This window comes from Silurus aristotelis, assembly GCF_946808225.1.
Source record: "Silurus aristotelis genome assembly, chromosome: 10".
Taxonomy (NCBI): domain Eukaryota; kingdom Metazoa; phylum Chordata; class Actinopteri; order Siluriformes; family Siluridae; genus Silurus; species Silurus aristotelis.
In genome coordinates this window covers 11094504-11121461 of record NC_139583.1, presented here as the reverse complement: position 1 = coordinate 11121461, position 26958 = coordinate 11094504, and the positions used below count along the sequence as shown (strand labels likewise).

Here is a 26958-nt window from a genome sequence, read left to right as displayed (position 1 = left end):
GCGGCGTTCAATTGTCCTTCAGCCCATACAAAACCAAGCTGCCATATGTCTAGCATGAAAGCCCTCCTTCTAGGGGTTGCCAGATTCTCTTTAATCCCTTCATTGTTTTAATCAATTAACTCGATAAAACAATCATAGTGTTAGATATTTGAATTTAATTTCTACATTTGGACATTGTTATAATTATTATAATTATAAGACTAAGTGGTTGAAAGTCATGTGGAAGGGATTTAAACTGTTGTTGATTTTAAACTTGATCTCAACCTGGCAACCTTGTAATTCCTAAAAAACGAGCACCGACTCCGAGGTTTCCAGTCTCGGATTTCAGATGCTTCATCTCCCAGACAGTGCTGCTCACTTTGCCATTATACACTAAGAGAGGCGGATCAGTGAGCACTCTCTGCATTGGATTTATCAGCAAGTGTAATAATATGACATAGCCCTCAGTCAGTGCATGCCCTGTCTCTTAGTCTTGGGGGGTTGGGAGGGCAAAAGCAGATCTTTTGACCCCAAGCCATCATCATCTCTGACAAACCGGGGAACAGAAATACAGCACATACTCTTTTTTTCCGTTTTTTTCTGGGTTAATTGAAATACTGTCCTTACACCTGAATCTAAATTGTGAGCGGGATGTGATGAGCCGATCCCTGATTGCTGAGATCAGTTGATTGGAGGTCGAGGGTCTTGTGTTTTTATTGCTCAGTCATTCAGCGCGTGGTGCGCGGCTTTGACAACATGGAGAGTGTGGAGAAGGAGTGCGGTGCTCTGGGTGGATTATTCCAGGCGATTGTCAACGATATGAAGGTAAAACATCTTAAAACTCATGTAAGGAATATACAGGAAAAAAATACTACAATAGTCGTTTTTTATTGCCTTTGTCTTGTTTGGGCTCCAGCTGCCTGGACCATTGATGCTGAGATTAATGACAAGAAGGGCGCAGTGTGCAGGCAGACTCTTTGTTATGAAGCCGAGATCAAACCATGTACATCGATCGGACTAATAATGTGCTTTTAAATTGGGTTTTATTTATAAATCAAATACATTTGATTGATCCAATGCATGTCCACCGCCCACTGCCTGAGTGTAGGCACTGGAGATGCCTGTTGAGATGCCATGTGGGTGCTGTAATTATGGATGGTTGAAGCAGCATTGATGCCTATTGATGTCTATTTACATTTTGCATTTGGTTTGACCAAAATAAAAAGCCATTCACAGACAAATTCTCATTTTATATATATATATATATATATATATATATATATATATATATATATATATATATATATATATATATATATATATATAAAATGATGCTACTGAGCAAAACGTATACTATTTTCTTAAATTTAAGATTAAGATTTATGTAAATACTTGTTTTGCTAATCTTATAGTGCTATTAATTATAAAATATTTCTCATATTTATTTGGGTCAAATATTTCATAGTCTGGGCTTGCAATTATTTATATAGTCCTCTGGTGTTCATTGTATAAGACCAGAAATGATTATAATTATAACTATGACTTTTGTCAATAAACATGGCTACTTTTTACTGATTTACTGTTTACTGCCATAAGCATACCTTGTATATACACCTCTTTCTCTTTCTCATATATATCTTTATATATTTTATATTTTATATAGTTTTATACTTTATTTATTTGCCTTCTTTTTCTTGGTTTATTTTTTTCTCCCCATCCTATTCCCTCATGCCGGACCGCCCGTAAAAAGCATTTCACTGCATGTCGTACTCTGTATGTGATTTGATTTGATTTGATCTAAGTGACTTAAATTGAAGTGTTGCACACATCCCTTTTTAATTACTAAGATTCTGTCAAAATGATTATATTTTGCATAAATATCTCACAAGTCAAACGTTTGTTCCACCACTGGCACTTGGCAAAGAGAAGTAAATATACGTGGAATTGAGGAGAACCAATCAGACATCATGTTGTGGCCAAAAATGTGTACAAAAACTGCATTAGACATCCTGTATAAATGGGTGGAGTGTCTAAGGCTGTGGTTAGTTAGACTCTAGTGAAACTTGTTTAGGGAGTTATTTAATTAGGGGTTAGAAGTTATCAAAGGCCAGCTTAATTTACTGCATTGCTGGGAAGGTAGGAAAAGCCTACTCCAGGTAGTGATTAATTTGTAGGATTGATACAAACGTGAACGTCTACGTAACATTATGATGAGAGAAATATTAGCAGGGTGTGTAGTTTGAGGTTATTGAGGGCTTATAATAACTGCACTCAAAAATGCAGACAGCTGCATATCCTCCTTACTCTGCTCCTACTCTCATATTACATACTCAGTGTGTTATATTTAGTCATTCCTCCCACATGCTTGACTTTTCTGAACACTTTTTACATCTTCAAGTCTTCAATTGCTGTCCTCCAGAGAGTTCACTTTAAAAGTCTTGAAATACTTGGATCCCACACTATATAGTAGCTGCAGACTTCTGAGTAATCGGCCAAGTCATTGCTTTTTGGTCAAGAACGTGGTAGCTTTGTGTTGCATTTGATGCATAGTGACTATGCCCTCACACTGCTTTTTTTGCGCTGTCAGGAGTCACTGTTATTTCCACTTTAAATGCAATCATATAGTGAACTTCCTGGGTCTGAAGCCAACACAGATGACCGTACAATATATGAGTGCCAGGTCCTGGCAGAGGCTCAGAGTTGGCAGTGTGCTGCTATTCTGACATGTGGAACATTAACACCTTGAAAGAGACTGAGTGGAGTCAGTGGTGGTGTTAGATAGACCTAAAGTATTGTCCTGCTCACTGTAAGAAAAGACCAATGAGTAAAAAGTTGCCAGCATCTTTCTTACACCCTGCCATATTTATGACAAAACCTTTTTTTGTGTTTATGGCAAGGGATATTACATTTTCATCTGCAGTTTAATAATCAGAGTGCATTGAGAGTTTTACTATTTTATTGCATGTGTCAGTATTGTCAGTGTAGGAATAGTCTTATTTATTTTTATAATTTTATATAATTTAGATGATAGTAGTATTACTATAGCTTTATCTGTGTACTATACATTATAATTACAATTGATGTTGTGGAATCTCCACAAAATGTTAGTTCCTGTTATGACCACATTTGCAGCTTCTGTAAACAATCACTTCCCTACTTTCTCTTAAAGACAACACGTTGTTAGACGCACCCATGGTTGAAAATATAGAGGAATCGCACGTTTTGAATTACTTTATTATGAGACCATTAGCTATGCCAGCCCCTGTTTTACTGTTAATATATAAACAATAATCACCAGTAGAATTTGTGCATTAATGCAATAGAAATTTGGAGATTTAACATGGCTAAATAGGTCTATTCTGTCTATTGACAGCCATGTACAAAATAACCATTAAATCTCCTGAAACAAAGGGATAATATTTATTTTTTGTTGTTGTGATTTTGTGATAGATGATTCAGATTATGTATGCAGATTTTCTCTTAAACATGTAAATGGTTCTCATGGATAGAATTCTTAAACTGCAACATCCTCTCCTCTTGATCTGTTTTAGCCTCTGTATGGCTTTTAGCTCCAAATGACAGGAAAGCTAATTAGCCACCTGTGGCTGTGACAATGGACATGGCCATAGCTGCAACAGGAAATGTATTCAGCCTGGCATTACTATGACATATTGGACAAATGTCTAATTTAAGACTTTTTCCATGACCAAACACACACCACAGAGGTGATTTTTTTTTTCAATTGTTTTTTACTTTTTCAAAAGGCAATTGCTAATATACTGTATGCTAATCCAATGAAAATATGAACTTTGCAAGATCAAGTGAGTCAGCTGCTTAACTATGTCCTTAATCATTGCTTTATATATATATATATATATATATATATATATATATATATATATATATTATATGAAACAACTATCAAACATCTTTTAAAACTATTAATTCACCATCTTTTCCTGGAAATGTGTGTGAAGGTTTATCTATTTAACCCAACCAGTTTGCTCTGGATTCTGAGATAATACCAGAACAATACAAGAAAGTCACTCTTGTATATAATTCAACAAGGAACTGGGTGTGTTCAGATAGTTTCCTTTCAGTTGCCTCCAGAATAGAGATCATATGAAATCTGTGGAAGATGTGCCTTATTGTTCATGGCAATTAGAGACTCTTACTTCCCTACACCATTTATAGTGCTGGTAGTGATACACACATTCTCAATACACCCATGTTTAATGAACACATTTGTTCTTGGGAATGCTTTTAGTATCTTTTTCTACAAATGAAGCTCTTATGGCCCGGATGTTGTGTTCAGAAGGTTTTAATAGGTAACTGCCTGTTTTAACATTTTCCTGCTTTATGTCTGAAAAGCATCTGCTGAACAAGGCGAATCTGTTTTATTTATTTTTTATTTTTTATTGGAGTCATAAAATTGTTGTATATTGCCTACAGGCCTGTGAATTGAGAAAAACAGTAAGACTCTTTATATCCAAATCCTATGATTTTTGCTAGATGACAGCTTCAGGGACATCTTGCCTAGCTTCACCATATTAAACTGATAATAGTGTGTCAATGGAAGTCTGTTTTTGTTTGACTAAACATCTGTTTCTAATTCCTGGTGTTTTTTGTGTATTTTGTATGTATAGACTGTCCTGTGTGTGTGTGTGTGTGTGTGTGTGTGTGTGTGTGTGTGTGTGTGTGTGTGTGTGTGTGTGTGTGAACTGCATATACTTGTTTGCAGGATAAAAATAGAGCATTACCATGACATGATCATTCTTTAAATGTCATTTGCAAATCACTAATATGACACTATTGCTCTTTCAACAGAACTCATACCCAGTGTGGGAGGACTTCAGTGCCAAGGCTACAAAACTACACTCACAACTCAGGTGATTAACTTTGAGTGATCAGAGACTTTTACTAAAACTTTCTAGAGATCTTGGTGGAGGTTCAGCTTCTATAAGCAAATTAAAATAATGGTAATAATAATTATATATGAATCTTTTTAGATTAGATGTGTCCTAAATGATGTACAGCAATTGTACATGATTTCAACACAAGAACATTTTGTTATTTTTGAAAATGGTTTGTTACCTATGTGGAACGTAAATGCTCCTGTGAATTATCTGTTGCTATAAAAACCTATATTAGCTTTTGCATATTAAGATAAATCTGTCATTTGCTGTTTAAGAACTCAGCAGTATTGTGCTATTAATTAAAGTACTGTAGGATAAAAATCAGGGTTTGTCCATCCATCTCCCTTTTTTGATTCGACTTATAACACTGTGCTCTCTTTAGGACCACAGTATTGGCGATGGCTGCTTTCCTGGATGCCTTTCAGAAGGTGGCAGACATGGCAACCGGCACAAGAGGTAAAATTTCAGAGAAAACTGTCTGGGGGAAAAAAATTACAGTAGTCATGGTGATAAAGCTTTTTCCAAGTAATTGTTGCTCTAAAAGACACGAGCAGCTTTATGGTCTCCACATACTATAAGACATATAAATAGTGCATTATACAGAACATCACATTTAAAATGCACTTGGAAAATATTTGGCAGATAAAAAAATGTTAAATGGCTATGTTTGTTTTTAGTTTGCTTTGTAGGACTGTCTTAAAAATAGCATTACACAAAAAAAAGCGAAAAGAAAATGGCTTCTGGCCATTTGCAGAGTGATTAACAAGCCAGCCGTTTTGTTTGATTGCATTGAATCACCTAGAATTAAACTTTCCACTAGTCTGATGGAGTCCTTTAAACTCAACGAGGTCAAATACAATTGTTCTTCATTGGCACAGTATCAAGATGTGGGTCAGACACAGCTGTGGGCATGGAAACAGTTTAGCCATTTTAGCATCTACCTTTTTTTTGTTCTATTATCTCACAACACTCAGCATATGGGATCATAATGGTATAACTCCAGAAATTGAGTAGTGATGCATTAGGCAGCTGTATTTATCATGCATTCAGAGGCAGTTGCTATGGGTTACAAGAGTTTTTAAGGCGGTTACCTGAATACCAGTTGCTAGACCAAACTCGGGTATCCAATAGAGACCAGTCAAAGCACAGGCAATGTTCCCAAGAACAGATAAAGAATATAAGTCTGCAGTAATCATTCTTTAATAACCATACCTCGGCTTTACTAAAAGTTTCTTCTAGCCCTTGCTTGGTCTTTGTGATACAGTTAGGTATGTTTAGGTTTGTTTTCTAAAAAGAAAAAAACACTGCACCCTTCCACAAATAGGTGTATTTATATTAAGACTACATGTCATTTTAATTACACACAGGTTGACTCCCTTTCAAAACTGATTAATCCCTTCTGAAGGCAACTGTTTATACCTGGAGTCATTTTGGGGTTTCATTACAATGGGGGTGTGAATACATATGCAATTACAACTTTTACAGTTTGTGTTGTAAAGTTATACATTTTTGTCCTTTTTTGTCTAGATATATGACATGTTGACATGGTGTAAATACAAAATCCAGTTTCAGGCTGTAACACTTAAGCAAGCGGGTAAATACTTATTTAAGACTATGCGTCACTATAACTATAGTTGAAAGGTTTCTTCTGTTTAGATGCAGAATTGAAAAAGATGTCCTACTTTTAGCCTTAATTCCACAGGAGATAATCTTGTTTTCCAGATCTGTGTATTCTCACACTCGTGCTTTCTCTCTAAACAGTCTTCCATCATTAAAATTAACACCTAGAAGGGCAGGAGTTAAACTGTCCTTTCATAGTACACTTCATAATTATACTTCTAAGGCTGTTAAAAGATTAAAAGCCTGCCTGCCAATCCTTGTTTTCTATGTACATAATCATTACAACGTCAATGAACTAGTTTAATTGTCTTTGTCCACTGGGAATGTAGCAGTCCATCTCTGGCCTTTAAAACTAAGCCATGATTTATTTCTTAGTGACATCAGCACTCTGGGTGGATGGATGGATGTCATTGCAGTTGTTTTTTAGCTACCTTAATTAATCAAACAATTTGTTTAGATTATTTATTCCATCATTATATTAGACCACATAAACCCTATCCTTTGACTAATTATATGCAAGAAATGCATGGTGGCCTGGTTTTTGATTTGCTGTGTAAAATCACAGAAAATGTCCTCTATTTTCTGCACTCCAACAGAAATCAAACTGCTAATCCCTGGCATTAAGTGCTAGCAATCAGCCCTTTAGTGAATCAGGAACAGGCTGGAAGTGCAGGCTGGTTTTACTAAAACACTACCATCAAGCCAAAGCTTCATTTCACAGCTCACCAATGACACAAATTCAACATCGCAATTAGTCACGATTACTGATGATATAAAGTAATTCTGTGTCGCTTCTATGCAAAACTTTTAGAGCCATCTTATAGCAATATGGTGCTAACTGTTACACACTAGACACAGCGTGTTTGAAGGTGTGTTGAATTTAGTGCATGTCTGATTATATATATGTTCTGTCTGTCTGTTTGTCTGTCTGTCTTTTTTTTTATCTGTCTCAATTACTAACAACAGCAAGAGAAACATTACCAATAGCTGTTGTTGTAAATAGAAATACTCCGTAGCAATAAGCATAACAAGAATACTAGCAATAAGGACGATGGTAAAAACAGAAGGGATTTTGAGGTATGGTTCAGGAAGAGAGGGGTGTTGGTTGGAGATGTGTCACTCGGTGTCTCGCAGCGGGGACATGTGGTCATGTACTTTGAGACGAGTGTTGCTATGTGCCCTCTCCCAAGGAAGATCGTAATCGAGGTCATGTCTCTGAAGTTTGGGATCAAAGTGTGGAATTTGAGGGTTAAAAGAAGTGTACCTCTGTCTCAACCTTACTTGTGATGCAGTGAGCAGACATTCGTTCCTTTTTGGGACGCCAGATGTTTTTCTCTTTCTGGGCACTAAGCCTATGGTCAGCATCTGTGTCTGTTTTGTATTCCCGAGAGATCCTCTAAGGAGATTTTTTAATTGCAGATTTGTTTTTGCTTTAGATGTTAAAAAAAAATGTACTCTGATAATCTAGTATAACAATACTAGAATGTACTTCTCATTGCTAGTGTTTCTGATATTGATTTTGTTTGATGAACTAAATTTCATTTCTATACAAAGCAACTGGCTGGATTATTTGTACCCTTTGTACCCAGTTGGAACAGGTATGGGTGTGTTGTGAAATTCCCATGAGCTTTGCGCTTCAGTTTAAACTCCCGGACATGGAGCCAGTAAAGCTGAGGTATGTGTACTGCCATGTGTGCTTTAGAGGTCCTAGCAGGAGGTTAACAGGTATCTATGCTCCTTATGTTTTTCCCAAATCAAGCAAAAGGGAATCAATAAAAACTATTTAATTTGCCTGGCTGTTTGTCTGACCATCTATCCTTTAGCTGAAGTGTTCAGCTACCTGGTAAGGGTAATATTTATAGACATAGCATGATGGTTAATGTTTATGTAGCAGTTTGAAAGTGGTGCATTATAGCTCGAGGTACACAACGATTGATGTCTCTCTGACCGTCTCATGTTTGAGAGCCTGACCTCTAAGAATAGCTGCGTTTGTTTACATTTGCGAGACAGGACAAACGTTCAGATGTTTCAGGGGGGCTATTTACTCAAAACTGCTTTTGTGCTGAATGCCTTTGTTCCTCCTGCCTTGTGAATACACTTTCAAAATATTGTGTGCTTTAATGCTTTTATATCATGGGCCAGGATCAGATTCCCATGTTTGTGGGGGGCATTGTTTTGCAGCTCTGTAATCTGATACATGCATACACACACACACACACACACACACACACACACACACACACACACACACACACACACACACACACACACACATATATATATATATATATATATATATATATATATATATGAGTTAGTTAGTTTGTGCTTAGAAATTGCCTGAGGTATGTGTGACAGGATGTTTTCATTTATTGGTTAGAAATCTGAACGTTTTGACCTTGTGGGGTCATTTGGCTTTTAATTTAAAAATTATAAACATTTTCCACTATTCATTAGGTTTAGAGGTAAATTTAGTTGTAGGTATACATTTACTTTTTATTTATGTATAAGGCACTTCTGTGTAATTTTGCAGTAGTGATGCAGGGATTTGTAATCCTCTTTACCTTGTTCTGACACATGGTTTGGTCTTTCTGCACATTTGTGTCAGTGTGTATGTGTGTGCACTGCTCATCTTCCCAGTGCTCTGGACTGGCAGATGGCACATATCTGTAGCAGCCATCTGGAGTGCAGGGCATGAGTGAGAATTGGCACAGGAGATTAAGCTTCACACTTAGTATGCTTCACTCATTTCTAATATGTCACAAAACATCATAAAAAAAACCCCAAAGTAGTAAAGGAAAAAAAAGAATTATACCTCCCCCCAGTCTACCTCCAGGATACGCACATCATTAAAGTAGGTATTAAATTGTTGCATGTTTCATTTTTGAAAAAAACCTTCCCTCCTGCCTGACTATACTTGATTTTTTCAAGTTTTAATAAGAAAATAAAATTTTTAAGCCATACTGCTATAGAAGGAGGTTGTGGGGAGGTCCAAGATGACGTATTCTGTGCCAAGCAAGCAAATATGACAATACTTCCTTGATTATGGGTTAGAGGTTGACACTGCGAGGGAACACCAACAATGGCAATTAAAAGGCAGATATCTAATTTAATTTTAAGAACTTTAAAGACAATTTTAAAGAATGAGTTCCTAAACTTGTTGTTACAGAAGGCAAACATAGACTGAGTTTACATGATAAAAGTTTACATTTTTCACATATGTTGGTAACGTTGGGATATATCTTCGATGCAACCTGTTTAATTTGCACAGAAATGCATCATCTGCATGTATCTCTCAGTAACTTTAAGTTCATGTAGTTTAAGTTGTGAGTAAAAGGAGTGGATAATAAAGAGCTTAATTTTAACCTGGTAAAGTCCCAGGACTTATCAACAAATCCAGACTTGCATTTCATACTTTTTAGTAACATACTTTTAGTTATTTTACTAGATAGTGAATAATTAATGAAAGTTTTAAAATAATGTCAAAACAAAATATATAACAAAACACTGGAGAATCCTTCTATATACTGTATACCGGTATGTTAAATTATAAAATGTTTTACCATATCAAGGATTGTATTTTTCTTTAAATGATCGTTCTTCATAGATTATATGGAGAGTTTTCTAGGTAAGTCTTATGAATAAATGAATGAATAAACTGCTAATGTGATCTGATAATATATTAGAAAGAGCATATCAAAATTAATATCAAACTGCCATTTACTTTACAGCCTGTACTATTGTCATATCCCTGCTCTTAATCAATTAATAAACACCTTTTCACCAAATTAGATTAGAAGATTTAACAGCGCTACAGAGTCAAATATTTTTTTTTCTTAAATTACTTAAAATCAAGTAGCAATAGTGCTGAGATTCGCACCTCTTTATATAAATGTAATGTAAAATTAGGTTTAATGATTCCATTGATTCTACAATTTTTATAAGCACATTGTTCTGTTAAAGACAGACATTTCTTGGGATTTATTGGAGAGACACAAACACAAACTGGATTGTTCTGAATGGGCAAAAGATTCAATTCTTATATTCATCCAAAGGGAGGGTCAAACCAGAGTAATATTACAAACAAGTCTTCACAAAGTCTTTGTGAGGGCCTGGTTTATTTAAACATTTGTGTAGCTTGGAAACAGGTGTATGTTTAATCAGGATTCTGGTGAGTGTCAGCAGGTTGTGAATATTATGACTTAGTTTGGAGTTCATCAGCTGACATGGAGGCCGGCTGGAAATCCAGGGACACATTTTGGACAATTGTCTCTGTTACACCATGAGTATGTACAGGTGCTAACATGACATTCTGTATATATTCTGGATTTATAAAGTGAGCAGTGGAACAAGGAAAAATAACAGAATGGCTAGTTTATCTAGACCCTATAAAATGGGGGCATGAGAAGGGTGAGAAAGGGGAATCAGTCAGAGCTATGAAAAGGAAGTAAAAATGCTGCAGGTTACTTTTTTCACAATGCAATTGTAAAAATATTACTTTACTCTTTCTCTTGAATGGCAGCTCTTAGTTCAGTATGATGGTGAATAAATGAAACAACAAAATGACAGAGATCCAGTTGTAATACATTTGTTGAAAAGCCCTAGTAAGGCTGTGTGTGTGTGTGTGTGTGTGTGTGTGTGTGTGTCTGTGTGTGTGTGTGTCTGTGTGTGTGTGTGTCTGTGTGTGTGTGTCTGTGTGTGTGTCTGTGTGTGTGTCTGTGTGTGTGTCTGTGTGTGTGTCTGTGTGTTTTTGTATTTAGAGGTAACACAAAGCACATCTGGGGAGTGATAAGAGGAGTAAGGGATATTTTTAGCAGCAGTGCTTGATCCCCTTGGCAGGAAGTCTCAGAGTAAACACTCACGTCTACACTCACTCACGTGCGCGCACACACACACACACATACACACAGACACCCCTTAAATTTCTTCCTTGCTTAGAGTCAGTCCTGAGTAATTTAGAGCAGACGGGCCATATGATTCCAGTCAGGTCTGTTTTCTCTCTCTTCCCCGTCCACATCTCCTGCTCACGTTTAGTCGTGGTGTGTGAGGGAGCACATTGCACAGTGTCTATCAGTTTTTCTCTCACTGTTAAAAAGTAGGTATATCCATCAGCGATCACATACAACTTTTGAAGTTGAAATACTGTAATGCCTTATAGTGTGTGTACAATCTGTGTACTTCTTTAGGACCTTCTTTTAATAGCTTTTATTTATTGATGCATTTTAGCATGTATCGATTATAGTCTGTTCAAACATCAACAACATAAACATGAAAAAAAACATTGCAAGTGCCCCCTACCCTTTTTTATAATAATACATGTTTGGTTTCAATCGCTGAGGAATTATTCCCCACTATGCTCCACCAGCAAAGCTGACATTGCCAGCTGAGACCCTGCCTCTGGAGCACATTGGAGGTATCTCCCACTGGGGTAAAGCTACGCTGCAGTCCCAGTGTGCTTTATGTCCTGTATTGCTGCATGTTCATCAGAGAATGATCAGTTACAGTCTCACTGGATTGGAGCACTCCTTCTAAGGTTACTCATTGTTGATTGTTATTGCACTATTGTGCTTTCTTTTCCAATAAAGAAACCCTGCAAGTGAGCCTTCTAACAGAATATTATTTTGTGGTTTCATGAGGAGAGGATTCTCAGAGATCATTTTTTTTGTGGCATTGTTGTGATTGATACTGTAATAATTATTTTATTCAAATGAAATCAGGCTAATGTTGAAAGACTGACTAGGCATTTTGGTATCAGGTTGCTAGCAGTTAAAGTACAAAGTGCTATTAATGTCTAAGCAAGTAGTCCAATTTCTTTATGTAACTTGTATACCAACGAGTCTGTGACACAGCACTTTTTTTCCCCAGCGGATACTGTGCTATGGGTACTAATCCAAACCCTAAGCTGTTCCTGTAGGAGAGGTTTATTGGAGATGTGGTGCTGACATCAGGTGGATTTCATGATGTCAGCTTCATTCTGTTAATTGCAGACAATAAACTGTGGTGAATGTCTGTATGTAGGTTTGAGTTACTTTACCATGGAGTAAGTGAAAGCAACAGCACAGGATGTGACAGTTAAATCAGTGTGAATTAAGCATGCCACTGTAATGTGTCAGATCCAAGAAATTGACTCCAGTGATTCCGCAGTGAAAACACATCTCTATTCACTGAAGATACAAATTTACAATACTGTGTGTTCAATAAAAATAACAATAATGTTGGCCAAATTGAGCAGACATTTTGGGATTGTGTTGCTAGCAGTAAAAGCACAACAATGCTATTTTTAGCTAAGCAAGCAGTCCTAGTTTCTCTATGTTGCTCATACACCAACAGATATGTAAAACAGCACTTGTTCGGCAGATACTGTGCTGTGGGTACTAATTTAAACCCTGCATTTTATAATGTGGGATTTTATGAAGATTGTACTTGATGACTTGATTTGATTGATATTGATTGCATTTAACACAAAAAACAATAGACAATAGGTCTGATTTAATAGAAAGTGGCAAATGACCACAACCTTTTTATGTACCTCTTTTTTATGTAACATGGAGCAAACGACAAAGCAACAAGTGACATTTGAGTTGAGATTTCCTAAGTTTGATTTAAATTGTGTACAACACAATTATAAGCTGTAATATGTAAAATCCAGAAAATTTTAGCTCCTGTAGCTCATGTGGTCTGTCATTTCCTCAATTCCCCATGCAATCCTTTACTCGACATACAAAGACACACAAAGTCAGTGTGAAAATGAACCTATTAAGGGTATAAAGATACAATTTTTCTCGCTCTATACCTTTTAATAGGTTCATTTTCAAGTAAAAAAACAACAACATTTGGGATTGCAGTTTTTTAAGATACCATACACATAACATACTGTCCAGTGCAATGTGCAGTGCAGTGTCTTAATAGTAGTTTCAATTAGAAACTCATTAACTTCAGTGTTAGGGTGATCAGAATGTCACTGATACTGTGTGCATAATTGATATATTATAATCATGTCCTTGTGCTGCTACTGTCAACTGTGGGTGTGTGTAAATGTGTGTATTCTGGATATATCTGCAAGTTAGCGTGACTAAACTGAGACTTTCCATGAATAATTTTGTTGGTCTCGCTCACACTGACGTGCTTTTGCAGTGCCAGGCATTGATTTACTCCCCAGCAGGCTGTGTAGTGAAACCATGGATACTGCAGCCTTCCACACTCAACCCCAGAGTGGCTGGCAGTCTCTACTGCACCTGCACACATACACACGTCTGTGATGGAGAGAAAGGGCTAGGGGAACAGAGAGCAAATTAGGGTACTGAAAGAGACAGAAAAATGGACTAAAAAAGAAAATTACTCCTGCTTCTCTGAATTCCAGAGATACAAGGTTTTGACAGGGTCATCATCATTTTAGACCCCTGTTAGGCATTTTTTATTATATCAGCAGTCTGATCCAATGCAGAAATGGGTAACGTGTATATGCATTCTGTCAACAAAATGTGAAATCAAACGATTAGAATCAAATCAGCTTCAAAATTGTTCATTGTGTGGTTTATGAACTGTCCTGTTTGATAGAGCTCTCTATTACACTGGATAAACCTTTAAAACAGATCCTCTTCTGCAAAATGCAGACCCTTGTAGCTCCTGTCCTCTTTATTATAGCTTTTTCATATGCTTTTATGAGCTGACACATGCAAAAAAAGTGGCAGAACATGAGCAATCATGTGATTAGTCCCTTCAGAGTGCCCCTTTGCTCCCCACAAATTTAGCTTGGCTAAACGGCTTCCTCAGGCGTGGGCAGGTGCTGGAAGGAGCAAGTAGCATGCTGAATGGAGCATCTCAGGCTCTGGGAAAGCTTTGGGAGTTGCACATGTCCGGTCAGGGCAGAGGGCCAGGGGACTGCTGGATGCAGGAAGACTCTGAGCTCTTTCAGGATGGAGCTGTCAGCTGATACCGCAAGGGAGGGGAAGGGAAAGGGAAGCTGGCAGGTGTGTGTGTGTGTGTGTGTGTTTGCATGTGTCTTTCTGTCTGGAGGGAGTTGTCTTCTGGAACTGTTTATGTGATTAAATTGTTTGACCCCCTCACACACTTCCAGGTCCTGCAGTTTATAGTGTTTATAACCCTGTGTTTTAACTATGCAGAAAATATAGTGAGAAGACAGATACAAGTAAAGTACATCTTAGTCTATGTAAACTATTTAAAGTAATACAAACTAAACCATCAATGTGTGCTGGATATGTGTTATTTAAGAGCTGGTATATTCGCATATCTGCCTGTGCAAATCTTTAAATCTTTATGTTTGCTCAGGACAATTTAAAGGTGTGGGTCATTTTTTCCATATCCTGACCCTGTTCAGCTGTTTGACCTTTCACATATCCTTCCTCTTGATGTTGTACCTGGGCTGTAGCACTGCTTTCACTGTCCCACCCTGTGAGTTTGAGCACAAATGAATTACATCACAGTGCTGTTTGAATTCTCAATTCAAACAGAATTCTGAATTCTAGTTGGTCAGAAAGTGTTTATTTAGCACTGATGATGGTGGCAGCAGTAATTCAATCCAAATCAGTTATGTATATATACATACACACATTTGTATATGTATGTATGTGCGTGTGTGTGTAATATCTACAGTGGAGATTCAAATCTCTAACCAGTTTTGATGTTAATACTTTCTGATTATGAATAAAACATCTCTGTTTCCTCTTAACACATTATAATGGATCTAGAATTAGAACATTGCTGCTTTTAAAATTACAATCATCCTTTGTACATCGTGACAAAGATGTGCATTTAAATCTTTATGCAGAAGTCATAAAAGGTCAATGTTACCCTAACCCTGACAATAGATTTGAAAAGGTTTAGAAACCAAAAACAAATCCCCTTGAATTTGCAGTTTAACCCTATGCTACAACCAGCTTTAAATTGTACAAACCTCACTCTCTATAGTTATTAAAATTGGATAGTACTGTGAGTGTGATTAATATAATTAGATGCATTTTTAACATCCTTTAATTTATTATATTTGGTGCAGCTCAGAGTTACAGTTATCAAACGATCATTGATTGTTTTCCTATAAGAGCATTCCCCAAAATGTATTTGTATATTGCACTTGTACTTATTTAGAAAATTTATTAACGAATGTCATTTTTTATTGTTCCTGTTACAGTGTTCCTGTTATGTTCTAGCAGTCATAAAGCCATTCCCTCACCCTCTTTTTCAATGTTTATAAAAAAACATCGCTTGCCATGTTACCAAGCGACCAGACAGCCTTCTGCTCTAAAAACAGAAAACATATTGACCATTACAACGCACCCACACTGTACTCTAAATGAAGAAAACTAAATATCTTATCACTAAATGACACCATAAAAGTCTCTAAATGACCTGTATTGCATCTTAAATTTTCTAGTACGTACATATTTACACAAATGATCAGGTTTGCTTTAGAAAATTGTTTCCAGCAAGTCTACTCAAACATTTTATCCCTATTTTATATGTATGTGTATGCTTTTGTGCTTTGAGAGTATCCCATATTTAGAGGTAAACACTGTACACACACAAAAAAGCTGTATTTTGGATATTATAATAGGGCTGAGCGAGCGTTTAGCAAGCCTTTCCCATTCTCTCCTGCAATAATGGTCTTTAGGAAACAGAGCGGACAGGAAAGGCAGACACTGTGATGAAGAATAGAGGGATATCCCTTTACTAGGTTCCCTCCTTTTCCCATTGGACCTGGTTGGAGCAAGGGGAAAGAGAGAACGCAAGGACCCGCCTAAACCTTTTATATATCACCTTATGAAAGCTATTAAACACGATGAAAAGCATGTCGTTACAGACTTCAGACACAGGCTACCTAAACATGTGTGTACACATGCAAGCATAGTTCCTTCAGATATCAGATTATATTTTTGTTGTTATTGGTCACTTTATATGTTAAATGTTTTTAATAATCATTAAATATTAAAAGAAAATTCAAAGAAATAATCCAATAGATGAGCATTTTGTTGGATCTTTGCACATAGATTACAGTTAAAAAAGCATTTTACCCTATTTTACCCACATTACTTATATATTTTAACCTGTATGTTGCACTGTTCTCGCTATGAGTAGCTGTGCTGTAGTTTGATACATTTTAAATTTGATGTTTCATATGCATTTACTATTCCATTTAAATAAAAAAAGATTACATTATAATCTGTCTGCTTTATAGTGTTTGGAAATTTTTACTTGTTTAGTGGCTTTTCTGCTTTGAACTCCTCCCTTGCCTTATAGCTTCATAGTGCCTTGTTGTGTTTATGTGGTCGTGGCTTCAGCGTTTGATTTTTTGTCTAATGTTATGCCTGTTTGTCTAGGTGCCACCAGAGACATCGGCTCTGCTCTGACCCGAATGTGCATGCGCCACCGCAGCATTGAGGCCAAGCTGCGACACTTCACCAAGTGAGTGATCGATGCAATCCTGTGCCATATTGCATTTAGCCCTACCTCCCCTTCAATTAAGAGTGAGCAAAAAAAGTAGCTGACCATGCCAGGCATTGATTTTCCACCGTCCGGATGACCTAACATTCTCATCGATCAATCCACTGCTTAAAGGGTCTGATGGGTTATTTTTTGCCTTAGTGAATTTACACTCACATTACCACTGAAGGCCTGATAAACGCTGGAAATGCTTTTATAGCCACATTGTTTATGCATCGCTTTTTATTGATGCGCTGGTATTTTACCACACACAGTGCTCTTATGGATAAACTGGTCACTCCACTCCAAGACAAGATAGAAGAGTGGAAGAAGACAGCTGCTCTGCTAGATAAAGATCATGCCAAAGGTAAGGCTAACGCCTGAATTTAGTTTTTCCCATAAGTATTTATTATTTATTTAATAATGCAATTTCTCTCACTATTTCTATCTATATTCCTGCTACAGAATACAAACGCTCTCGACAGGAAATCAAAAAGAAGTCATCTGATACATTGAAGCTACAGAAAAAGGCCAGGAAAGGTATGTTAGGATTTGTTGGATTTTATATTCTGCTAAGATTGACAGTGTGTGCATCTTAATCAGCTTCATAGCTTTCTAAGCTGTAAATCACGTACATGTTTGGGAACTGGAAAGGACATATTGGGACACTGACGAGTCAGTTTTTAGGTGATGTACTCACAAACATCACAGCTGGTATTTACAACAATTAGGGTGAACTTTCTAATGTCCTTAACAGTCATAAATGTCATATAAATGTGTTAGCTTAATCACATGCATTTCTGATAGAGAACTTCAAGCAGAATTGTAGGCTAGCTAGTGGATTATAAAAAAATCATTAAACACAGTTGTTCAACTTGAAAATAATCGCATATACAGTGTCTGTTAAAAGTTTGGAAACACCTATTCTTTTATGGCTTTTGAGACACATGCAGGTTAATTTTGTTTACACTTAACAAACAAGGTAAATGGGAAACAACACACAAGTTTTTAACAGTGAATGACTGGATGAAATCTGGAGTCCAAATTTGACATTTCTGGCTCTAACAGAAGAACTTATGTAAGATGGAGAACTGGAGTGAAGAATTTTCCAGGCTGCCACAAACCCACAGTCAATGATGGACGTGAAAGTGAAATGGTTTGGGGGTTTTTGGAGCAGAAAAGTTTAGAGACTTAATTTGGATTAAAGATAAACTGAACCAACATGGCTACAATTTCCCTACTTCAGCATGCAATCCCATCTGGACTGTGGCTAACTGGAACCATCTTTAGCATACAACAAGACAAATTATCTTGTCCAAGCATATGTCTATTGCCAAAACATTGCCAAAGCAAATGACCAAGCTCTGTAAGTATTATTTAGAGAGCAAAAATAATGCTGGAGTGTTATCTATCATGAATGGCCTGCCTAGTCAATGCACCTAAATCCTATTGACCTGCCCTGGGATGAACTGCATTGCAAGGTCAAAAAGAAATATCCAACTATCCAAGGCATGACAAGATTTTAGCTGAAGGTTTTGAGAAATGTATACTAAGGGAAGATTTTTAAGTGAAAATAAAGTTTGTTGCATATAAACAAAAGCAACATGCATGTGTCTCTCAAAAACAGTAAAACACTAGGTGTTTCCAAACTTTCAAACTCCAATGATCCCTGGTTTTTGTGGTAAATACTTGGATGTTATATGGTAAATGAATCTTCCAGTGCACTGAAAGGTTTGCAGTTAAGCCCTTAAAATGGCCAAATCCTTGATCAATTTCATGACTACTGAACTATAGAGCTGATCGAGACACACCAATGGATATCATGTTAAGCAATGGAGAGTGATATGACTCATGGTTTTATAAATATGGAATAAAGCACCATAGAGCACCCTTACAGGATGTTAATCCACATTGTGGGGATTAAAAAGACACTGTTGTAGGAAAATAACCCACCATGGATTGAATTATTTTTAAATAGTAGCACATTCGGTACTAAATATGTTTTTTTTTATTCTTGTATCAGCAATTTGCAAACTTATGTAACAATTTTTCTTTAAAATAACTGATATTTCCTGCTTTGTAAGCATTTTGAGTTACATGCAATGTTGCATTCACTCACCAGTCTCTCTCTCTTTTTTCCTTTCTGCTGAGGTTAGTAGACAAAAATGTAGCTTGTAAATTTACTGAGAAACCAGAAAGTGCAAAGTCTTCCATCTTAAACACTCTCTTATTGTACAAAACCTGCTTACATAAGAGGTAAAGAAAGCTGCAAGACATTTCCTGGTGAAATAAGTTTTTAAATCTGTTTACAATTATTTTTTGATTATGTGCAGCATCCACAATTCAAGTCCCTTTATATGAGCGCTACTAAAACAGAACTTGATTCATTTAAGCCTGTAATATGTATTATTGTGTACACTTCTAAGAGCAGCTGCTAAGCAAGTAATCACCTGCATTTTTAAATTCATTAATTGAACAGTGTTATTAATCTGTTTAAAGTAAGCAGGCCTTTAAGTGCTACAACATACTTGACTGTGATAAGCAGTTTAGTGCAGTAGCACCCCCAGGTGGAAATACAATGCATTGCATATCAAAGATTGTCAGCTTTATTGAAGAAGTAAAGAAAATAGCCTTTATTTGTCACATATTCATTACAGCACAATGGACCCCTTCTAAACAAGCTGGGATTTGCGAATAACAAATTTCACTATCACGTCCATTGCGCAGGGTCATTCATTATACGACGTGCCTGGAGCACAGAGGGTTAAGGGCCTTGCTCAAAGGCCCCAAAAGCGGCAACTTGGCGATACTGGGGCATGAACCCCCGAACTTCCGATCAGTAGCCCAGCACCTTAACCACTGAAATACCACTGTGCTACCATAAATTGAGGTTTATATCAATGCTGTCCTTTGTACTCATGTTTACTTGACTTTCTAGCAATTGGATTTTTTTGCATCACAGCTCACTTTTGCTCGCCTTTGTTTCTGATGCACTTTATCTCACCTACCGTTTATCTTTCCCCGCCCCCTCTCCCCCCCCTCTCTTTCATCTTTCCCCGCCCCCGCCCCCCCCTCTCTTTCTCTCTCTCACACACGCTAACTTTTGCTTTTGTTTGCTTGACCTGTGCACCATACAAACTTTAGAACTCCCAGGTATGTACTTCAGCACAAGATATTACCTACTACATTTAGTCTGTAGACCATTTCATTTAGCTCAAAAAGGATTTGTCTCCACACTGTGCTTGAATTTTTGCATGCTTTGTGTTTAAAACATCATGCTTTTGTTTCATTTCATTGGTGTTTTTGATATCTTCTAAACTCTGCGTGTACTGACGATCCATCAATTTTCCTCTCCTCATATGGTTAAATGTCTAGCTTCTCATGTGAGTTTTTGATTTTTATATTGACATTCTTCATATTGAATTAATGTTGACATTCTACATCTGAATATCTGCATAATTAGTTAACATTCTGTTCAAATATCTCATCTCACGATCACTCATCATAAATATTGCCTGCTACTCCATATTGCAGTTTTGTCAATGGATCCATGCACAGTGTCTTTCTATTAGATTTTCATAATTAATTTAATATAATTTGGGTCTTCTTTCACTTCTTTATGTCTCACCTGCTAGTTCTTTCTGCTTTCCCTGTTTATCTCTCACAGGTCGAGGAGGACTGCAGCCTCAGCTGGACAGTGCTATGCAGGATGTAAGTGACATGTACTTACTGATGGAGGAAACGGAGAAGCAAGCTGTGCGCCGAGCCCTTCTCGAAGAGAGGGGGCGTTACTGCACTTTCATTAGCTTCTTTCAACCTGTAGTGGTGAGTAAAGAAAACACAATGCAGCATAACAGCAGGGACAGAGTGGGCAGCATCTAATCTTATTCTGTTTGTGTGTTTTTGATTTTTAGAATGGAGAGATTTCTATGCTGGGAGAGGTAACCCATCTCCAGGCCATTATGGATGATCTTTCTGTGCTGACCACTGATCCACATAAACTGCCAGAGGCCAGCGAACAGGTGCTTATTAAAACTGTTAAAACCAGTGCTGTAGATCACATGCAGTACACAAAGTTGAAAGTATATAAATATCATATGTGTACTATTTTCCAGCATTTCTCTTTAGGATTCTTTAGTAGAGACTCTTAGAACTAATTGTCATCATTAATATACTGTAGATGCCTGAAAATATGAACTATTCTAAAGAATTGTGCTTTAAATGGATTCCTGGGAATGCTTTTTTATTTTTTATTTGATCAAAATGCCATTCAAGTGGCAGGAACAATTCCACCACCTGGTGCGAGTTTGTTCGTTAAATATGTGTTTTTATTATTCTTTAGGGAAGTCCTTTTTTTCCTGATGACACAGGGCAGCATTGTTAGAACAGATACAATTGTGTTTAGTAGGAGAGTCAGAATCTTCTCACTAATCAATTTTAGTAATGTTTAATGTCTCAAGGTTCCAGAATGCAGTGCAGATTTAAGAAAAAATAATTCTGAGTTACAGCAGATACTCATCCTGGCTAGTTAGTAATATCTAAGACAATAAGCACAGTTGATGGAGGCTAAAGCTTTGGAACCTAATCTGTTTTAGCGGAGTGCATAGAAAAGGTCTGAGAGCTGAACAGGCTAGCCAATATTCATATCCTTTTTCTGCATTATCCTGGTCATTAATGTAGTCACACCTAGAGTCACTTAGCATAGTGTCAATTATCATAGTGTTTCTGAATAGTTAGCTTTGGAGCAAGGCATTCACAGATGATGTTCAACACAATCTAGCTAGATATTTAGCATTTAGAATTTTACTTATTATACTTACTTATTTTTCTTTACTAGGTTATCCTGGACTTGAAGGGTTCTGACTACAGCTGGTCCTATCAGACTCCCCCCTCCTCCCCCAGCAGTACTGGCTCAAGAAAGAGCAGCTTGTGCAGGTACTTTAGACATCAGATCAATGATATTTTACACTGTTCCAATGTTAGTTATGTATAATCTTTCTGTAGAATCCATTTATTGTTTTTATATTTTAGTGTCATACAGTGTATTTTTGTTCGGGATATAGTTGCTACTTCATCTATTAAAGGACCAGTTTGTTATTTATAGAGTACTCTCCTGAACGAGTCATAACAACTATTTTTACCACTTTGGGTGAAACTTAATATTCCTTCTAAGGAATAGAGTGGGAGCTAGTCTGGTTTAGAGGAGAGGCCAAAACAATAACAAAAAAAAGTTGGAAACACATAAAAAACAAGCCAGATCTTTTGCAGCAGTCCTCAACCTTATGCATCACAGACAAGTTGCATGCTAGATGACTGGGAGCATAAGTCACAGTTTCTTATTAATTTTTTATGTGTAAACAAGTGCAGGAAATTGGCATAGGCAGAAGTTGTCTTTTTGTTAAAAAACAAAACAAAACAAAAAAAAAACACAAAATTAATTTTTTTTTTTTTTTTTAATACAGATTTCAAAGTTTTTTTCTTTCAGGAATATTATTAGATCTTGTTGAAATATTATTTGATGGTAATAAAATTAATAGCCACATATCCTTTAATATATAATTTAAAACAGTACAAAAAACTGAGTGAGTTATTTTTATCATTAATTTACAGAAAGCTCTGATATTTCATTTCTCAATTTTGTCCTATAGTTTGGTGCATCTACCACCGGGTGGCGCTCACCGCCTGAGCAGCGTTTCTTCTCATGATTCTGGATTCGTCTCTCATGATGCAAACATGCACTCTAAACCACCTTCTCCGATGCCATCAGACATTACCAGCCAGGTGAGTCACTAATCCATGGGTATCAGAGACAAATTCTGCTCAGACCACAACCCAAAGTCCATAAATTTAAGCCGTTCTTTTTTAAAAAAAATCTTTTTTATTATCTTTTAATTAGTTATCAGTTAACTCCTAGACTCTGAAAGTAGAATTGGATGTTTCTAGAGAAAGAAAAAGTTTACAGAAATGTAAATATTTTTGTAGTTTATCTCTATATACAGGAATAGATATATTTATCATCAATATACTGTCACTATTTCGCAAATATTAAAAAATTAAATATATACTTTAAGAAAGATATCTCGAGAAGAAAAAATAAGACATGATTAGTTCTTCATCTTTGCTTTTCCATAAATTTTTTTTCAGCATTAAGCCAAACATTTTGACATCAAGTGCCAACGCCTGGCACATTTATGAATTGTTTGGGACATGTTTAAGACTGATTTGCATTTACTGCTTAAATTTTAACCAGGGTTTCTTTTCCATGAGAGCTTTTCCTCATGTGTAAGAGGAACTTGCTCTACATTTCTTTTCTGCAGGGCACACTGACAGTGCTGCAGCAGTCCATTTTTGTTACGCAGGCCTAGAGTTTGACAACCATGTACCAATCTAATATTAGCCACATGCTTATAGTAGTGTGTCTCAATTATAGTGTGAGTGACATCTTCAACATCTTTCCCCCTAACAGAAGTCATCTAGTTCTGCATCCTCTGAAGCATCAGAGACATGTCAGTCTGTAAGCGAGTGTGGCTCTCCCATAGCCGTGAGTATTATTGCAGAGCATTACAAAACTGAATAGTGTGATGTGTTTACTCCTTCAGCATTGCCATTTATTTTCTTCTTCTTCAGTTTTTGCTTTTTTTCTCAGATATATACTTTGTTTGAGCAACTGATTTAGCCCTAAATAGGGTTCCTGCTCAGTGTATAATGTTCAGTCTATAAATTAGATTTTGCCTAAATTAATTGTAGGTCAGCTATTTCTACGCCCGGTGTTGCAAAATGTCTGAAAATATTTTGGTAAAAGTAGATCAGTATATCATTTTGATCACTTCAAAATTATGAATCTTGAAAACTTCTAGGTGTACTCAAGATTATATATCTTGAAGTTTGCTTTTAGACATTTTCTGATTTTATGAACACTGTTAATATATCACTAATTCCTCCTTTATTATATAGTTAATGACTTGACATTGAGAAAAAGGGTTCGTAATGAGCAAGAAGCCTGTACATACTTTATGATTTTGCCTTAATTACACTGCCTTATTGACCTTAATGGCATCTATCCGCCTTTATCATTCTGACAATCTGATCAAATGTCATTTCGTCTTTACAGTTTGGCTCATCCTTTGCTACTTTCCACCCTGCTCACACTTACAATGGCTCAATTAGATCTCTTCCCTTTATCCCCTCCTATAATCATTCCCCTGGATCACACTCCCCCTCACCCACAACCAAAGTTCATCACTGGAAGGTTTGTTTTTATTTTGGCCAGTTGGTCACATTTTATATTAGTTTATGCATTCTGTGTTCTGTTTGTTTGTTTGTTTATTTATTTTTTATTTTTTTTATTTTAATGTTTCATATGCATTTTTTCTTTAAATAATTTATTCACCGTCTTATCACCATTTTAATGCCCACTTGCTCTTTCCCTTTTAATGTTTGCACCTACAAATGCTCTTCTACAGACAGATCTAGTTAACATTAGCTAGTTAACATTTGTTGTGTTGACACTTCCGTACACACTATTTGTTTTTTAGCATCAAGACTGGTCCAAAGTACCTCACTACGAACAGCAGGGGGTGGCATTGCAGCGCAGGAGTGAAGCTGTGGAGTCCCCTAGTGGAGCGAGAGGCTCTCAGCACCCAGAAGACCCTTATAGGACTAGAGTTAATCCTACAAACATCAATGCCAAGGTGCATTGAAAACTATCATCTTGAGTCAAATAAGATTTTCTTCTTAACTTTGTGTGACTTTTTATTTTCATTAATTGTATGATGGTGTCTCTCCTTTCCCTTTAGCATTCTTTGTATCTTATTTGACTTATTTCCTCTTTATATTTAAGCATGGGAAACCGATGATATCTGCAGCTAGTGAGCTGGCCATGGTTCTGACACGTGGTCTGAGTATGGAGCAGCAGAAGAGCAGCTGTGACTCCTTGCAGTACTCAAGTGGATACAGTACACAGAACACCACACCATCGTGCTCTGAGGATACAATCGCTTTACATGGTATAGAAAACTACATCTTACTTACAACATAGCAGTTTTATAATATTTAAATAACCTAAAAAGCGAATAAGCTACATCATTAACTTAACAAATTTTAGTTATAATTAATGTGAAATATCCAGGAAACAACTTACTTCCTGTTATCAATGACATTAGAACGTCTTGAAAACAGGCAGAAAAAAATAGTGGATTTCTTGATCAATGTTAAATAACTGTTTTCTGAAAGAAATCCGTAAAATGGCAACAAATAATGCCTTTCTTGTTTGAAAAACCCACCATATAAGCCTCTGTTCATAAGATGTTTCAATTGAAATAATACTATGTGTAATCAAGTGCATTAATATTTAGACCTGTGATTTAAATTACAGCTTGCACTACCTTCTTTGTCAAACTTTAGCAGTTGACGATTTGATATGTGACTATTTTTAATATATGTGATTTTTTTCATGTTAGTTCAAAACGAGGAATATTACATAAAGATACAGAAAGTTATCTATAAATATAGGCAACAGAAAATGTAATTCATATTAAAAAAATTGTTAGACAGTGTATATATATATATAAAAAACTAATGCACTGTGCACTTGTATTTGATTATAAATAATAGAAACTGGGCAAGGCCTATTCATTCTTATCTTGTAAGAAAATGTTGGCATTAAAATCAGCCATTTTGGTATCTGCTTATATCTTTTTACAGGTTCTGACTATGACAGCTACTCAATGAACGGGGATGTTGACTGTGTTGCACAGTCAGACTTCGACAAATCTATGACTGTCCCTCGGAACAGCGATCTGGCCCAGAATTACCGTCGCATGATCCAGACCAAGAGACCTGCAAGCACTGCAGGGCTTCCAGGAGGTGTGGGTGCCCATGGTGTACCTGGATCCAATGGCAGAGAAGCAGGAGTTATATCTTCTGGTACAGCCACCATTCGTCGGACCCCATCCTCCAAAACTGGTGTGAGGCGAACACCGTCTAATGTGGCTCCGATTCCCATTCGTCCTCCTATCGTCCCAGTAAAGACACCAACTGTACCAGACTCACCTGGCTTTCCTAGCCCTCCCCCAGAGTACAATAGCAGTGAGGAGAGCTTATACACTGAGGAATCTCTGGAGAACCTGGAGTTTAAAGCTTTACCAAAGCGGATGAGCCTGCCTAACCCACTGGCTTGGGGCACGGGCACTGGAAAGCGTGTTCATGTCCAGCAGCCTGGAGCTATATCTCTCAGCTTAGAGGAGGATCAGCTTCTTGCTGCCAACCGCCACAGCCTGGTTGAGAAGATTGGTGAACTGGTTGCAAGTGCCCATGCTCTCGGAGATGGCCAGTTTCCATTTCCTGAAGATCCCCAGGCTAGTCTGGGAAGCCAACAAGACCCAGGACCCCCCTCAGAAGGTGATGACATATTGAAGTCCATTCGTAGGGGAGTGCGTCTCAGGAAAACCGTCTGTAATGACAGGTCATCACCCAGGATCTTACGATAGCTTCTCTTAAGTTCTCACTGAAGATTCTGCACAAAAAGAATGCTTGTGTGTATATTACAAATGCTAAAATTAAATTACAAATGACTGGTGTCAAACAAAGCCAGGCCAGTGTGATATAATGTGTAAAATGGACACAATTTCTATATGGTAGAATTACTACCATCTATTGGAAAGGAATCTATAACGAACTTACAGCTTAGGAGATGAAAATACGTTTAAAGTACATATTTACATTCTAGTCATGTCCGGCATCCTTTCTGAGTTTTGATTTGTAATTACTATGTTAATCATATGTTATTCAACTGTAACTGACGTAAAGTGGGTTTGAATGTTTTCTTTTTCCTTGAGTAATGGCTTTGTTAAAAAATAACAAAAAAAACATCCCAAAGTGTCTTCTTGTTGAAAAAGCTGTTGTGTTGAGCAACACCAACGTAGCCTACTCACACTCAGAGGGACCACGAGAGCAAAGTACTGTATATACTGTAAACTGCCAAATAAAACACCCCAAGTGTATCACA

At 36.8% G+C, this 26958-nt stretch overlaps 1 protein-coding gene across 2 annotated transcripts; it reads left to right on the top strand.

Moving 5' to 3' along the window:
• Positions 1-298: 298 nt before the first annotated feature.
• On the top strand, positions 299-26958 carry mtss1la (MTSS I-BAR domain containing 2a). Of its 2 annotated transcripts, XM_083551674.1 has the most exons (15): positions 314-804; positions 4807-4868; positions 5278-5351; positions 16850-16934; positions 17228-17319; positions 17418-17492; positions 20620-20777; positions 20867-20974; positions 21790-21887; positions 22601-22733; positions 23419-23493; positions 24064-24201; positions 24488-24643; positions 24793-24958; positions 25656-26958. In XM_083551674.1, exons 1-15 carry the CDS (start codon positions 736-738, stop codon positions 26438-26440), a joined length of 2274 nt encoding a protein of 757 aa, XP_083407800.1. In that variant the 5' UTR covers positions 314-735; the 3' UTR covers positions 26441-26958. The 2 variants fall into 2 exon arrangements, with proteins under 2 accessions (XP_083407801.1, XP_083407800.1); XM_083551675.1 differs by lacking the exon at positions 24064-24201 and having other exon boundaries at positions 299-804.